The 17,434-nt window shown below is 43.0% G+C and overlaps 1 protein-coding gene across 1 annotated transcript in view; it reads right to left on the bottom strand.

The window, feature by feature from the left end:
• The window catches only part of RAD51B (RAD51 paralog B), a 556,308-nt gene that overhangs the window by 174,475 nt on the left and 364,399 nt on the right, over positions 1-17,434 (bottom strand). The window contains exon 8 of the mRNA XM_090271032.1: positions 16,578-16,674. Coding sequence (XP_090127158.1) covers positions 16,578-16,674 — 97 coding nt within the window. The remainder of the gene's footprint in view (positions 1-16,577; positions 16,675-17,434) is intronic.

Here is a 17,434-nt window from a genome sequence, read left to right as displayed (position 1 = left end):
TTTTAGAGGTTGTTAAGTGGGAAAGGTAGGAACAGGATCCAAGGTGTGTTCTTTTGGCAAAAGGAAATACCCGAGCCGCTGGTTCATGTCTCAAATAATCAGAAACTCAGCCTCATCGTTGCAGGGTTTCAGACAAATGCCAGCGACATTCCCTTTTCTCTCCCCGACAGAAAACAAGGCATATCAGATAAGCTATTACAATGGAAGAATTCTGACGCACAAAATGTCCTAATGAAGGGTCCTTCAGGAAAAAAAAAAAAACCAGCAAAATCAGAAATTATGTAATTCTACCCTTGATACTATTTAGAAACAGCAGGGGGAAAAATACCATCCACTGTATGTTCCTCGAGAACCTCCAATCAAGGGCTCTTGCCATTTAAAAACATGTTTCCTGGCTTTAGACTGGCTATAAATAAATTTAATAAGGATAAAAAAAAAATCACTGCATCATTTACAGTTCTCTCTCAACTCCAGCTGACAAAAATCCAGTCCAGATGTTTGTTTTACAAAAACAACAGCAAAAGGGTGAACTTCAATCACGAGTATTAAAGCCCTAGAAGAAGAGCATGTGTTTGAAGAGAAAGGGACAGTGAGGTTGGCGGGGAGGGTGTGGACAAACCTCACCTCATGCTGATTTAACAGAAACGCAGTAATTAATTTATTCTGTGTGTAAGAAGTCCACTTTATTAGTCTTTCCCTCGTCTCATCACCACTTTCAAAGCCACAGGGGCTTGGCTGGTGAAGCCTGAAATGGTTGTTTCATAACCTTTGCTTTTAAATTAAACAAATGACCTCAGATTTTAGAGCAGTTGTTGACTCAGGGGAAAGTATGCCATTAAAAGTGTGCCAGAAACAGATTTAATTGGTACAAGTCCCAAAAAAGTGCTCGAAAGAGCACAGGCTTCCCGCATATAGATTTCAGGGAAATTACTCAAAGGCCGCACAGCTTTGTCAGAATTTGAGATGTGAAACAAGGCAGCTGAAAGACTCCGTATCAAAAGGGTAAATTCAATTCAGGAGATATTAATCTGATTACCTAAGTAAGGCCGAGAATCGGATATGCTCCATTGTGCGCTCTTGTTCAACCTGGACAGCTGGAGGAGCCAATAGCTTCCTTTCCCCTGACATATAATTAAGTTTTAAGAGACGATCAAGTTACGGATACAAAGTTTTAAGAAATATTTCATTCAGGAGTGGCATTTACAGTGCTCGCCTGTTGCAAGAGACATTGTTCATTTTATTTCCTTGAGCCACGCTGGATGGAGAGTGTGTGGATCAGGGCCTAGGGGCTCAGTGTTTGTGTTTCAGGCTACAATAAACGCCCTCTGTGCACCTGCCTGGAGGAAAAACCAGTCCAGCCGCCTCCCAAGACAAAAGGGCCCTGTATTACGTGCTGAAAACCCAGACGTGAACTGACCCTGTCAAATTCCAGCTAGAAAAAAAAATCAATATTTTCAGCCAGTCCAAGAGAAGCTGTCACGTAGGTTTCTAGATTTCCTTTCTCATCCCACTGAGTCTGAACAATGGTGACTTGTCAACAGAAGTCACCTCCTTTCTCATGCGTCTCCCCGCCTTTCTAGATTCCTTCCCTGATGGTGCAGTTCACTACCTGGCTCACCATAACCTTGTCCTCCAGTGAGTAACACATACTCTCCTGCTAAACTTTCTCCACCAAGCCCTTCCCACTGGAATCTCTCTTTGGTCATTTACACAATGGAATACTATGCAACAAAAAGAAAGAACTCCTACCTTTCAGGACAGAATGGATAGAACTGGAGAACATTATGCTAAGTGAAATAAGCCAGTTGGTGAAAGACAAATACCATATGATCTCACCTATAAGAGGAACCTAATGAATAAAAACAAAGTAATGAGCAAAACGAACCAGAGGCATGGAAACATGGAACAGACTGACAGCAACCAGAGAGGAAGGGGTGGGGGATATGGTGGAAAGAAGGGGAAGGTTCTAGTCAAAGAACACACATGAATGACCAATGGACATGGACAAGAGTGTGGGGATTTACAGTAGGAGTGGGGGGTGGGCTGGGCGGAGGAGGGAAAAGGGGGAAAAATCGGGACAACTATAATAGAATAACAAATTTTTTAAAAAAATGTAAGTACATCTTCCCAAATAAACAGCATTACTAACTTAGTGTTTGCAAAGTTTTCCCAAATACATAACTATCACAAACTCCAGGTACACTCAGAATTGTAATAACGTTTATCAGTAGGCCAAAAGGTCAAGATTAGAGTTCCTCCATGCCCAGCATGGTTCCGGTGCCAGTTGGTCAAAGGCCATACTGGGTCACACATACCAACTTCAGATGACATTCTGGAAGAATTGTTCAGTTTAGCCTTGTTGTAATTCATGTCTAGAATCAATCATGCTAGTCTCAGCTGATCTGTGCATTCCCATGAAGGAAAGTGATTTCTCACAAAATTTGAAACCCAGCTAGATGAGGTTTTATTTATGAATTTCACTGGAGACATGGTCACAGAAGAATAAGCTAAGAAGGACAAGGTTATTACCCCAACTTCAGAGGGCAACTTGTTTACAAAACCAGAGAAGGATTCATGAATTACAGTCTCCCACTTCTCTAAGCCAACCCCGAGTAAAGGGCAAAATTAATAAAATTATTATTTTGATCATTATTTAAAACTGCCACAGATAGTAAGACTTTGCCTGTAAACCATTTCTGAATACATTCAGTGATAAAAAGCTAACTTTTAAGGGTTAACAGCCTTCTCAAGGTTGCTTCAATAATTTCTCCAAACTCCAGCCCCGAGGCGCTGGAACACCAGATGATCAGCGTAGGAAAGCCAGGTTCCCTGACAGGACAGTTCCAGCAGGATGTACTTAATTGTTTGTGTCTGGAGAGAGCACAGAAGCCAAGTGCAGTTTATCTGACTCAGTGCTCATTAAACAGCTGGCCAAGAAAAACAGTCGCCTACCACAGGTGCTAAACTGCACCGAGCTACCTGGGCCAGCCTGGCGCATTCTCAGTGGAACATGGGGCCTGCCACTTGACGAGCGGGTCCAGCCCAGGGATGGAGGTTGTCTGTTGGCTGATATAGAGAGCTCTGCATACACTGTGATTCAGGACAGACTGATAAGGGAGTTCATCCTTGTTCTGCCCTGGTATCCTAACGTGGTGGCCCAAGCCACCAGAAGATCACGACGTTCCCTTCTTTCCTTGAGTGTCTCTGACATGAAAAATCTGCCTCCCTCATTCTGGCAATTCATAGGTGCTGTGCACCAGTGTGACTACCTATTCTGGCCTTTCCTTATTTTCTTATCTTTTCTATCCTATCCACTGTGGTACAATACATACAGCCAGTTTAGATGTAAGGTTTAGCTGCACGGTCGTATGTGGGGAGTCTAGGGTTCCAGCCAGGTAAGGAGGACAAAAATTAGAAATAGCTTTCTATGTTCTAGAGGGCAGAGGCCAAGCCTGATACTATTCTTGTGACCTGTGAACACCCAGCAAGCATTTCACATTATAGATGCTCCAGAACTGACCGAATGAACAACTGAAAGACTGAAGCCGAGGCTCAAGTCTAGGGTTCAGCCTCATTGTTCTTGGGATAGTAAAGAGCCCAGTGAGGAAAACCAGGCGGGGAGAAATTTAAACTTTCCCCTGACATCAATGGCAGGCATATGTATGATAACTCATTGGGATGTGGGAAGAAAATATCAGAATCTACCTCATTTAAAAAGAAAAAAACTGTATTTCTCAGGTGTTTTATGTAAGTTAATGGTACAGTACATTCTGTTTTACAGATAGCAGTCTTACTTATTTTGATGACGCTCAAAAATGATGCGTCATCGTTTCAAAAATGTACAGATTGCTGCTCTAGATAGCCAGTATAATAACAGCGACAGAGGGCTGCACCACAATGCTCCCAGAGGGGCTGGCCCAGCCGGGGGCGTGCTTTGTTCATCTTTAAAAGAGAAACAGAAGTCTGCCTGAAGTTTAATGAGAAAACATCAATTTGCCTTCTGAGGACATCACCTAAGGTGCCTCCTATGTATGTGGGTTGAGGGAACCGAGGCCAGAGAAGCTAAGTGATTTGCTCAAAATAACAGACAGTTTTGTGGCAGAGCTGCCACTTGAACACAGGTCTCCTAATTCCAAATGCTGTGCTTTCTCTACTGTTCAAACACACGGTTTCTCTAATGTCTGTCTGTAAAAGATTTCTGGGTGAACACAAAGAAATGACCACCATTATTATATGGAAGCATGGAATCCTCTCAACTCTGGCAAGACTTAAATATGATTATAAGCTTTATGAGGCTGTTGTATTATCGTCTTGTGGAGCTGAGTGCGGTGTACTGGTCAGCAGCACAGACTCTGAGCCAGACCCTGTAAGTTTAAATCCCCAAGTAATCAGCAGTTAGAGGATCATCAGCAAGTTATGCAGACACTCTGTGCTTCAGTTTCTTTGTTTGTAAAATGGGAGTAATGACTGAACCCCACCAAGGCTGCTGGGACTTTTCATGCATAGTATAGTGCCTGACACATAATAGGTACTTAACGTTACTATTATAATCACTAGCCAAAGGAACATAAAAATGTACTTATTTCTGTAATGCTGCTTAGTTAGTACTTTAAGTCACTTGATATTTTTTCTCTTACCACATAGCAAAGACTTATAGATTCTTAGCCATTTTTAACTGTAAGGGACCTTGATAAATCGAGGGCTCACCTGATGTTACTCAGAAGCCTAGTGCACCAAAGAAATCTCACTAAAGAACTCTCTCCCAGGCTGATGAGGTAGAAACCAAACCAGACCTGAACACCCAAACTTTAAAGCTAATTATAAAGTTCCCACTGCCTTAAGAAATTTAGGGGTAGCCCCATGCAAAAGTGATTCCCTTCGAAGAAATCCAAATCCAAATGCTCTAGTTCTATCTCCACCCCCTCTAACCTGTTCATAGCTACCTGAGAAACCATTTGAATGACAAAAGGATCCTATCACTTCCCTGTGTCAGTGGCTCCCCATCATCCTCAGGAAAGAATTCAAATTGACTAGCATGCTGGATAAGACTTTTCACAATCTGGCCACCCTGCCTATCTCTACAGACCAGCCTCTTGCCACTCTCTTCCTCACCAGCCATAATGGACGTCCCAGAGGCCTCCCATAATGCCCTGCTTCTAGTCCACAACCTGGACTTCTCTCTTGGCCAGGAGCGCCTTCTCCTCCATTTTCTCCTCTGGGGAACTGCTACTGATCCTTTAAGATCCAGATCAAGTGTCTCCCTCCTGAACAGCCCTCTCAGAGAGCTCCCATCCCCAAACCAGAACTCCCCTGTGCTTCCCCAGCAATAGCCTGAATGTAGAGCTGTCCTAACGCACGTTATATTCTCGTCCATAATGATTGCCACCATCACCTGACGGTGAGCTTCCCAAAGAGCAGGGACTATAGCTTTTGTCTCTGTATCCTGAGCATCTGCCCAGCACAGAACCTAGTAGAGAGTAGGTACCTGGTGAATATCCTTATTGTAAATCAGACTAAACTATTATACTTCAGTTGCCACTCTTGTGTGAATGTAGGGGTTTTCTCCTTCAAAAGCACAGCTGTTAAGACTCCTGGTCTTTCTTTTCTGACACTTCCCCTGAGCTGCCTCTTGGTGTTCATCACATACAGTCAGTGCACGTACACAGTTAAGGCTGCCTGCACTTTGAAGGAACTTTGGGGCACACATGATACATCAGTTTCATGCTTGTTTTAGGTGAATAAATATCTAAAGCTGTACATAATTCTTTGATTGCCCCGCTGTGTAGCTACAGGTGCCTCGTTCACTTATCAAATATGTATTGAGTAACTACTACTATTAGGCACTATTCTAGGGTCTGGGGGTCCAGCAGGGAACAGAAGAGGAGAGTCTTGTCCTCAAAGAGCTTGTATTCTAATGACTCTAAAGTAGGATTTCTTTTTTGTAAATTTGCCTTAATGTTGCAGTATCACATCAAAGTACAAACTATTTCCCTTGGTTCTAGTTTGGTCCCTGAAGAAACAAGGGGTTTCTTCCTGGCTGGATCCACTCTTGGGCTCTGGTAGCCCCATATTCACTGACGTTTCTTTCCTGGGCTATACCTTAAAGATTTCAATTATTTGTTCTGTTGCTTGTCTCTTGGGGATGTTTCTCCCTGTCATTTGACTCAAAAGCAATTTATTTTGGTACTTTTCTAGTTTCCTTTATCTATATACTACATTTAAAAACAAAATATATCCCTGGCCCACTAAGGTATCACCCATCCTCTGTGGCTGGAAATAATACTTCCAAGAAATGTAGGTTCTCTTAGCTGTTTTCATGGGGCCATTACAGAGAGGCATGGTTAAGGAAATCAACACCAGAACCTAAAAAGAACTCAATGTCTTCAATTAAAATACAGAAACCTCTCACCAACACACACACACACACACACACACACACACACACACATGCGCGCGCGCGCGTGCGCGTGCGCACATTTAACCATAAAACTCAGACCCTCTCCTGAGGGTAGGGAGTAATTTTGCTCAAGAATATCTTAAGTTATGGAAAAGCTGTAACTAATTGATAGAGTTTTCTAATGTAAATATTTCAATTATCCAGCTGCCATCTTGGCTTCTCTGGCCTATCCTGTCATGAGTAGTGGTAAATAAATGCTGAATGTGGAACATACTCTGTGCTAGTATGCATCTGTCATATGTCCCTGAGAAGGAGGTGACTTATACACAGGTAATTTTAGGTCTCATATCTTATAAATGATAACTGTTCAGAGTAGGTAGTGGATTCTGGATTAATAGAAGAGACCTCTCTCTCCCCCACTGAAGAGAAACTCTAGGGCTGACTATGGGTATGAAGAAAACCAGATCTGGGACTGGAAATAAATTGTTTTCAAAACTTGAATCTAGTATATTGACTTGAAGGCATGGACTAGTACAATAATAGGTAGAGAATGTCAAAAATTTGATGCAGAAGAAGGAGAGAATGCCGAGAATGGATGTGGCTGAAGGGATGAACAGAGGTATAAAGACTCACTTAGCAAACCTACAGTAGTATCTGCTCACCTGGACAAAGTCCTCAACTAGATGTTATGTTGGGACATTCACTTCATAGGCTCTCCCTTCTAAAGAAACCTGCCCTTCTTACATAAGCCTTTTTTAAAAAGATGTCATTTACTTATTTATAGAGAGAGAGAAAGGGAGGGAGAAAAAAAGTGAAGGAGAGGAATATCAATGTGTGGTTGCCTCTCACACAACCCCAAATGGGGACCTGGCCGTCAACCCAGGCACGTGCCCTGACTGGGAATCTAACTGGTGACCTTTTGCTTTGTGGGATGATGCTCAACCAACTGTCCCTCACCAAGCAGGGCTACATACCCCTTTAAAAGGGGAAATAAGCCTTATCCATGAACCCTACTGAAAGAATAGAAGTACTGGCCATGTTCTTGGTCCTTTGACTTCTAGGCCATGCCTGATTGGACCAAAGCACAGCCCATCCAAAGCATCACCAGGTGTAAAAAGGCAAATTGGGCTAATCAGATCATAAGGTCAAGGGTCAGTGCCATGGAAAGCTGAGGCAGATATAAGAAAAATGAAGAGAATGACCTCAGTTTCAGCCTTTCCCATGTGATCGGGCTGTATTTTAGTTTCTATTTGCACATAGCTATTAGAATCTGCATTGTTTCCTTACAGAAGAACTTAGTGGATAAAAATGTAAGTTTTGGAGCCAGACTCCCTAGGTTGGAATCCTGGCTCTGCCAGTAACTATATTGCTTTCTAAGCCTCATTTCCTTCATCTATAAAATGAAATAATGATTACCATCTACCTCAGAGTGTTGTTGTGAGGATTAAATTCAATAACAGATATACAATGTCAGGCACACAATACATGGTCCATAAATGTTAGCTACTGTTATTAATAGGCCTAACTTAAAAAAAACAAAAAAAACAAAAATCTAGAGTGGCTTTTTGTTCCTTACTACTAAAAGAGCCCTAAAACAGTCTAGTAACCGCTCTATCCCAGATCTGGGACAAAGCCCGTGGAAAACACCACTTGGGCCCTGATGAAGGCGCATGGCCACCATGAGTCCTCCTGGCTCCCCTTCTACGTGCCTGTCTCCTCTCTTAGCATAGTGTCTCCTCGAGATCTCAGACGGAGACACGTTCATCTTGGTATTCCTGATGCCTAACACAAATAAGAAAGCCAATGACCAAAGAAGTACGTAGTTCTCAAAGTGTGGTCTGTACACCAGCAGAATCCACAACTCCTGAGAATTTGTTAGAAGTGCAAATTCTCTGACCCCTCCCCACACAGATGAAAACTCTGGGGGTGGGAGTCCAGCAATGCGTGCATTAATAACCCTGCCAGGTGACCTGGCTGCATGCTAAGGTTTGGGAGCCATGGGAATAAAAGTTCCGGTGGGGAAACACAATCACTCCATATCCTTGACTGAAGAACAGCCCTCCTCTCTCCGGGGAGCCATCCATCTTCTTTGATTGAGCATGTGGCTTTGGAAGGGATGCACATGGAACTATAAGGAAAGAGAAACATTCCTAGCCAGTCAAATAAGCCTCATCAATCTTGTTGATCAAGGAAATGATGTGCTGCCAATGGATTATCCTCATACTCCTCCCACAGGGACTTCAGAAAAAATCATCAGCTCCCTAACCCGGCATGCCAGATGTCCGTGCTCCACACCGCCTACTTCCCAAGTCCGACCCTCTGCCATTCTCCATGGCCCCTGCACTGCCAGTCATAAGGAGTGATGGGCAGTGCTTCAAATGATTGTGGTTTTGCCACCATATCTTTGGCAATGATAGATCTATCTACAATGCCACCTCTGTATCTTCAGTACTAATTTGGTTCCTGGTGTATAATGGGTGTCCCATTTTCCTAAATATTTGATGAGTTCATTGTCTCCTTCCCTCAACGCCCCCATCCCTAAGCCATCCTGCACATTTCATCCAGTCTTCAGAGTGCACAGTTATTATCACTTTAGCAAAGAACTTAAATTCAGTCTGGTATTGTAAAGTCTGACTCAAACCTACTTCTAGATTTATTGCATACAATCGCCCTACATTTACCCCAAGTCCCAGACAAATAGGGCTTCTTTGCCCCCTCCCCACATACCCTGCATTTCCCTACAACATAGATCCCACATGTACTTAGTACCCTGCAGGAACTAGGGGCCACAGAAGTGATCAAGACAACATCTCTGCCCTTTAGGAGATCATATGAAAGCCAAAGAGGCAGACGATAAACCCATAAACAAATAAATGTACTGTATAATACAAGTCAGGTAGTGATAAGGACAATAAAGGGAAATAAAGCTGGGTTAGGAGAGCGAGAAGGATGGAGAGATGAAGGGAGGCCTCTCTGAGAGATGGCACTGGAATAAGATGCAGTAAAGGAGCCGGCCAAAGGGAGATCAGGACAAGCACTCCGGTCAGTGGGAATTGCAAATGCAAAAGCCCAGAGGCAGAAACACTTCGGTGACTTTGAGGAACAGAAGAGGAGGCTGTGTGGCTAGAACAGATTTTGAGAGGGGGAGAATGAGAGGAAATAAGGGCAGACATGGCCCATTGTGAACTTAACGCCTTTGTTCATAGCATTCCCTGACCTTTCCTCTTCTCTGCCTATTGAAACTATATCCATCCCTCAAGGCCTGTCTCTTACATCTTCCTCCCTGCACCCTTCAGATTTGTCTGTGCTGAAAGATCCCCTCTTCCTAAATCCTGGAGCCTCTGGGCCATACCATACTGTCTGAAGGTGCTGCACACACTCTACCAAATATTGTTCTCCTGTAGAATTATTCTCAAACTACATTGTAAACATCGTGAGGGCAGGGACCACACCTTGTTCATTTCTGGATTTCCTGCAACATGAACAGAGGGCATACAGTAGGGGCTCCACAACCCATGAAATCAGCAGGTTGAAAGGCACTTGAAGTTCTCTTCATCTAGCCAAGAAAAATTTTTTGGAGGGACTGTAGCTCTAAAACTATGCTAATATATATGCAGGAATGCAGCTAATGCACAGGAAATGTCCATATGACTGACTCAATGACATACAGTTTAACCCAACTAGTATTTATTGAGTGGCTTATCAGAAAAAATGAAGAAAAGCAGAGATTCAAACCTAGGTCAGAGCTCAGCTGGACTATCCTTGGACCAGACCACATTGGCAGACCTTCCTACAACCCTCCCCAAATCCTAGCAAACATCAAAAATGTTTGCCACATTACCATACAAACTGTTATCACCAGGGCACCACTCCTAGAAACCAGCCATTCTTCCTTTCTCTATGATCTCTGACCTAGAAGCCTCTCATATTTGGTATAGGATTCTCCTCAATGATGGTAAACAGGGATCTCTTCTCAGAGAATCCTTCCAACTTGAAGCCTGCCAGGATCGCACCACCTCTTGGCATCCCATTCTCTGGGTTTTTGGCCCCAACATCTCTGTAGTTGAAGCAATTAACAGAATTTGCTCTGGTGTTCTCATCCCTTCTGCCTTCATGATGGAGATATTAGCATGAACACGTGCAGATCTGGGAAATTAACCAGTAAGTTCTAAAGAGTGAAGAGGTCCGAGGATAAGGAGAAAATACTTCTGAAACATCTAGTCCAGCCCTCCTACAAACCATCTCAAAGACTGCTTCTTACAGGATACTCTCTGGCTCCTATCTAATTTGATCAGGCTTCAAACATGTCTCTCTTTGGCAAACTGTCACTAGCAAAACAAAGCTCCTAGCCAGGACGCACTTCCGGGCAGTGGACTTCAATGCTCCCTTCCTCATAGGATCCCTCCGCTGAGGTGCTATTGCCCCTTGGCTTCCCTGCTGAAAGTCCTCAAGTTCCTCTCCCTCTTGAGATTTTCAGACATTTGTAGGCTGTGCCCAAAAGCTCTCAACTGTAGCCACCCCCAGCTCACATGATAGCTAGGCTTTCTTTAGCTAAAAACCACGGGTTTCTGGGGCTTTTAATCTTTTTCTGTAAATGAGGTCTCTCATGGCATCTGAACAGTTGCTGGAAGTTAAGTTGTGTGTGCTGATATATGTCTGTGGCTTTGGAATCAAAAATAGAAAGGTCACCAGGACGCTTAGACATTCTTATCCAAAACTCACTCCTAAGGGGCAGCAGTGTCTAAATGTAGGATTTCACGGGAGGGGCTCTTGACTTCTGCTCCCGGCATCACCATCTCTCCATCACTGTGTGGCCTTTGAGCAATTCCCTCTCTCCTTCATGCTTCAGTTGCTTGAGGTGGATTAAGTGATTCATCATTTTAAGACATTTTAAAATGCTATGGAAATGTAATGTTAACAATGTTGATCACAGTTGTTAATATTAACCTTGCAGTCACATGGTGACCCTTCACATTTTCAAAGTTCTGATTATAGCCAACCTGCCCCATTCTCCCGAGAGGTGGCTATTTTAAAGTTGTTCCACCCATAGCAGTTTATACACGGTCCTCCCAAACCAGTGAACGTTTGGTTTGGGACTGGGCTGTGGAGGGCCTTGGAGCTCCACTGTGGAGAGGGTTCTGCTAACTTGACCAACCCATCCCAAAGTTTGTGGTTAATGGATTACAAATTTGGGTAATGCTGGACAATAAATTACGACTATAATAATAAAGCTGAAAGTACACACGATTTAAGCAGAAACACCAGTGTTTTTTATCGGAAATGAAAGAAACCATTGATCATAGCAACTGTCTGAGATTAGCAGGGAGCCACATTTTCAAACATCCTGCAGTAAATCCAGAGCAGATCCAGCTGGAAAGCAAGAGTGGAAATAAAACTTGAAAATTCATACCACGCTTTGAAGTCTGCTTCTTTCACAACCATGAGTCCCTGATTCGCCCCAGCCATTCTGAGCTGTTGTTACTGGGTGAATTTATTTTAGAAGAGACACAAGCCATGCACTTGCATATAATCTTTCAAATGGACTCCAGCTTTTTGCAGGGATGGTTTCTTGGGGAGTATGAGTCCTAACATACTTTCTTTGCGCATCAGTTCAACAGAAATAAAAAGGCTTCCAATACGAAAACTGGAAACCACTCTTGGTTCTAGTAAGTACTGCCTTCCCTTGACCCATCCATGCACTTTTCATTTTTAGTTTTTAAGTGTTATTATCTATCAAAAGCTATTACTGCAGATAGATGAACACTAACAGGCCAGGTGTTGGGGATGCCAGGACGGCAGCCTAATGGTGTCTTTCTTTCCACGAAGCCTCCTGGGGCAGCTGAAGTGGCTACATCACCACACTGAAGAAATTGCTATCCTGCTAAATCACCAGAGGGAACACAGCTAGTGGTCTAGGTTGAGCAGGGCTTCAGCCTTACACAGGGTCTCCTGTCACCATACCTCAGACTCACCCACCAATGGTGCTTGGTTGAAAAGGGGTTGAGTCCTTCTGCTCTAATCCCAGATGACTTCAGAATAAGATACGGTGTCTTTGGCCAGCCGGACTGTTAAATTCTCTCTTTACTGATCACGCTGGGCAAAAGGGATATTCCCTATGACCGAGACCCAATCATCCGTAGAACCTTCAATGACCACCAGGGAGAACTGGCCCGTGCTTCTGAGAAACATGTCCTCGGCCACAGAACAGTGACAATAACCTAGTCAATAACCAGTCACTGAAGTCTGGAATAGCGTAGATGTCTGAGTTTCTGTCAACAAAACAAAACACTGAAGAAGAAACTACTTTGACTCACAGTGCCTGCTCAAGAACAATATAGATTTTAAAAACAAAAGACTTGATTTCTGCCCTTAGGTTCACAGTATAACTTTGGTCAATTTGCATAAGTCTTGAAAGTTCCATTTTCCCAACTGAATGAAATAACCATTTGTGAAAGGCAGGCTAACAATTGACAAGCACACTGCACATGAGGAGTTATTTTAACTAAATAGGGGAAATTCAGTTTGTCCTCTCATTCCTTCTTTAGGCACAAAGCTATGGGGCAGGAGTGATGTCGGGAAAGTCCTTGGCCTTTGGGGACCACTTCTCCCTCTGGCTCTACCTGAGAGCTGGATAATTCAACACTGGAATGAAACGTCAGTGAAGGGAATCATACCACAGACACAAGCGGTGAACATGGGTCTACTTAATCCAAGCAACAACCTAGCCACAAATTTAATAAGGGGGGAAAAAAACACAAGCAACACAAAAACAAAGAACTCTCAACTTTACAAACACTGGGAGGGCAACAGCTGGTCAGCCGAGATTAAAGGAGCGTGAGAGATCACCTCCCCATCTCCTGACTTCTCCTCCCCTACAAAGGTCCCTGAGCCAGCCAGGGCTTGCTTTTACAGCCCTGTGCAGATGACCTTGTTCCAGCTAAGATAGGAGTTCTTTTGATCTCAGCAGGCGGACGCTCTGGGCCTGCAGCTGGCAGATATTAATAGTACAGGATTCGCTGGGATGGAAGAGATCTCTCAGTTGGGCCGGGTCACTTGTATTGCCTGCTCTGTGTCAGAGCAGAAGGGACTTCATTTCCCTGAATCAGCCCCTGCTGGGTACTTCTCTCAGGTCAACTCAGATCATTTTATCCCGGGCTGCTCTGGGGCTGCTGGTTCTCAACCCACCACTGCTTTCAAGGGAGCGCTCTTTAAGCAGCATCCTCTGCTCTGCAGCTGAAATCTATTACAGGACAGGGTGGACCTTGAGCTTATGTATTAGGGTGTGTTTCTCACTTGCGCTGGTTTGCAGACACTTCTTGTGCACACACTTGTGTGGAAGAAAGGCAGAGAGACGAGAGGCAGCCAAGACCATAAGTGTTTGTAGAGAAAGAGAGAGCAATATGGGAGAGGAGACCGGTATAGGTATGCCAAAGGTATCAGGGCTAGATTTCTGAAGAGCCTTTCTATTATGCTTAATCTAGGACAACAAAGTCCTTCTTCCCACTCTGAAAAGTCAGAATTTTAAAATCCCACCACGTAGCGTATGCTCCTGATCTTCAGACCCACCTTATGATCTAACAATATTAGAGCTAGAAAAGACTTTAGCTATCTTATATTCATCCAACCTGCCATTTAACAGAAAAAACCCAAGGCCAAGTGATTAAAAGATCTGCACAAGATCACAGAGCTAATAAAACAATAGCAAAGCTGATACCACAAATGTTTGAAACAAAAACAAAGCAATTTATACATATCTGTCATATTAACATTAATAAACATTGTAATATATTTGAATAGGTATGAATAGTCTAAGAAACTTGTCCATTTTAATTCAATGGTAAGGAATTTCATTATAGACGTCAGGAAAAACATTGCTATAACCTCTTTACCTGCTTAGCTAGGCCAGAAAAAGATCTTTAAAAAAAAAAAATCAATTGTTCCCACTCTCCCTTGGATTTCATAATAAGAAGTTGTCTAAGAATGAGCTGGTAACCCTTCCTTTGCCATGAATGTGACTTTTCTTGAAGCGGTTAAGCTGGATCCCCCAAAGCAATATCCTTTGTTAACTGTTTCACTCTTCTTTGCTTAAGATAAACCAGTGAGCCAAGACAAAGCAAAGTACTCTTGTTGGTTTTCAAATAAAAAAACAAGATACTTTCTTCTTCTCAGAGCTGACTAAATGTGTGTGTGTGTGTGGTACGTGAAATAATTATAACAATTTTTGATGATGTTCATAGGTGCTTTATGTGATTCTCATGGTTACTGTTTGTACAACGGATTAACTATGGCATTTATTCCGCATTTATTTAGCGCCTACTGTGTGCCTAGGACTTTGTTAGGCACAACATGGACACAAAAAAGAACACAGATAGCCTGTGTCCTTAAAATATCTATCAATCTCGTTGGGAAACCATGGAAAGTTAAATTAATTTTTCTAGCCCTTAGCTTTATATAGCGGAGCAGGTAGAGGGACCACAGAGGAGGAACAGAGTGTAACACTGGTGCACACTGGAACAGGCAGGGAGGTTTTGTGGAAGAGGTGGTCTTTATGCAAACCTCGAAGGAGTAGGAGTGGGAAGAAAAGAGGAGGTAGAAGTGAAAAAGGGAAACGCTGTTCTAGATAGGCCAAGCTGACCCTGCAGAGGCATGGGGGCGGGAGTGGGGGCCGCAGGCAGCAAGCCGGCACACTTGGCGTCGGAGCTTCAGCCTAGGCAATGGCAAGAATACAGCTGGATGGGAAGGAAGGACTTGACTGCAAAGTGATGAGAAGTATCAACTTTATCTAGTGGTGTTTTGGAAACAGATCCATGCAAAAGAAAAGGAGGAAAAAAGCTCTGATTTTTAGCATTTGCTGATTTCCATGAGAACAAATTACAAATTCCTGACTATTTTTAAAGCCAGCTTATTGATTTTAGCCCATTCTCAGAGAATGGGCTGAAAAACTCCAAGATTTCTTAGTAGGAGTGTGACGCAGGACAAGAAAACCAGATCAGGTGAGTTCCACGTGGGGAGGCAGAATGGAAATGGTAGAGTCTGGAGGCAGGAAGACATTTTGGAATTTTGTTAAAATAATCCAATTGGGAGTTTAATGAGTCAGCTAATCACAATAAAAGTTACAAAAAAATAAGGGATGCAGGAAAGATATGTTGGGGAAGAAGAACCATGGAGACTTGATGGTGAAAAGAACATAAGGTGGGAGGGGCATTAAATGACTTGGATTTTTAAGTCCAGGTGATGGGGGTGTGATAATGTATCACTGAATTTGGAAATAGGGCACAAAGTGCATTTTACTATTGCTTTCAATAAGTAATTCATTTTTCACTCTGAAAAAACACCACTGAGAAGCAAGGGTGTAGTCCTTGCAATTTGGAGACCATAAGCTGATGCTGATCCTTGGAAGACCACCTGCATAGTCAGGAGCCTTGTGAGGCCTGGAGGTCTTATATAGTCCATCATGAGTAATTCTCAGAAAAAGGAAAGTTCAGAGTAGCCCAGAACATCCATGCACATATATGTAGGCCCATGACATTCTGCCCCGAAAGATTACAACTAGCAGAACTCAGAAATGCCAAGTAAGAACTTTCAATAAAACGAGAAACCACCCACTGGCTCAGTGGTGTAATTCCCCTAGCTACGTAAATCATAGCCAGCTTGACCTTTGCTAGCATAGGAGGGTAGAGAAAATTTTGCAGATTTACCAACATGGAGTGTTTTTCTTAATCTTTCTGTAATGCTGATAGGGAAAGCCACATCACCAGTACAACATACTGGTCTAAAAGTGCCCAGCACACACAAAAAGGCTGAATTGCTGCAAGACCCCTGGTAAAGCCAACCTTTGAGCATCAGTCTCAAAAACAGAGTCAGTTAGCAGTTCACCAGCCCTCATACTAAGAAACGCAAACAACCTATGGATGAGTGATAAGCGTCAAGGTGGAGGTGATGCCTATTCAAATGACTCACTCGGGTGCAAAAGGAAGCTCATGTACAGTGACAGAGCGAGAGACTGCAAATATAAGGGATCGGATGCCAGAAAAGGTGGCCGAGCCTAAATCACCAGGCTCCGGCTGGGTTCACTGGCCAGGGCTTTAGGCTGTATCTCCCAGCTCCCAAAAAGAGGCAGAGAGGTGGTGGGGCTGTATGTCAGTGTCAAGTTTCAGCCCCTCTAGGACAGATCCCTTACCTTCAGACAGGGACAAATCATCAGCTGGAGACACCAGGTCTGCCTGAGAAGCTAGTGCTCCGCTCAGATGGGTTGTAATTTGATTCGTCAAGATAACCTGTGAACAGACAGGGAGAAGGTGGGGGTGGGGGGAGGAAGAAGAGAGAAGACCAAATTAATTATTAGAGCTATCAAAAGGCAGACTGTGGCTTCAGGGAAGACTGATAAGTACACAGGTAGGAAAGCCCCAGCTCTGACTTTCTTCAACTTTATCTCTAGGCCAGAATATCTGGCAAAGCCCACAGGTCATTCAAAACATAGAAAACTGAGGAAACAGGCTGACTTTTTTTCAGAGCTTCACCCACTAATCAACTCTTCCTAAATGCTAAGTAAATTTGGACTGAGAGGTGCTGTCACATCAGCTGAATAATAGAAAGCCAACCAGAAATTAATGTTCATGTACATACCTTTTACTTAACTTTAATTTTTAAGATTATATCCACAGCCCAGGATATTGTTAGTGCTGAATAAAAGCAAAAATTTAAAATCTGGATGCTGGTGGCTTCTTCCCTTGTTATATGAAAAGTCAGAATTTTATCTTCAAATTCGTGAAATTAAAGTAAGCTTCATCCCTAAAGGAATAACACCCTTCCTTTAAATTAATTGAAGCCTAACAAAAGAATTCCAAGGTCTCACTATTTATTTTAAATGCAAGCTAATATAACCCTACCAACTCAAAATAAAGTTAATAACACTTAAAATTCCTAGAAAACACTCTAAAATTACCTAATTCACAGGGTCCTCTGCCACACAGTATTTTCACATTCGGTTCGGTCAAAAAAACTATTAGTTCCTTAAAATTTCTCACTTATAAAATT

This window comes from Furipterus horrens, unplaced genomic scaffold (genome assembly GCF_987537825.1).
Source record: "Furipterus horrens unplaced genomic scaffold, mFurHor1.1.pri manual_scaffold_3, whole genome shotgun sequence".
Classification (NCBI taxonomy): Eukaryota; Metazoa; Chordata; class Mammalia; order Chiroptera; family Furipteridae; genus Furipterus; species Furipterus horrens.
Note: the sequence above shows the minus strand (reverse complement) of the source record. Positions and strands in the feature narration are given on the sequence as shown.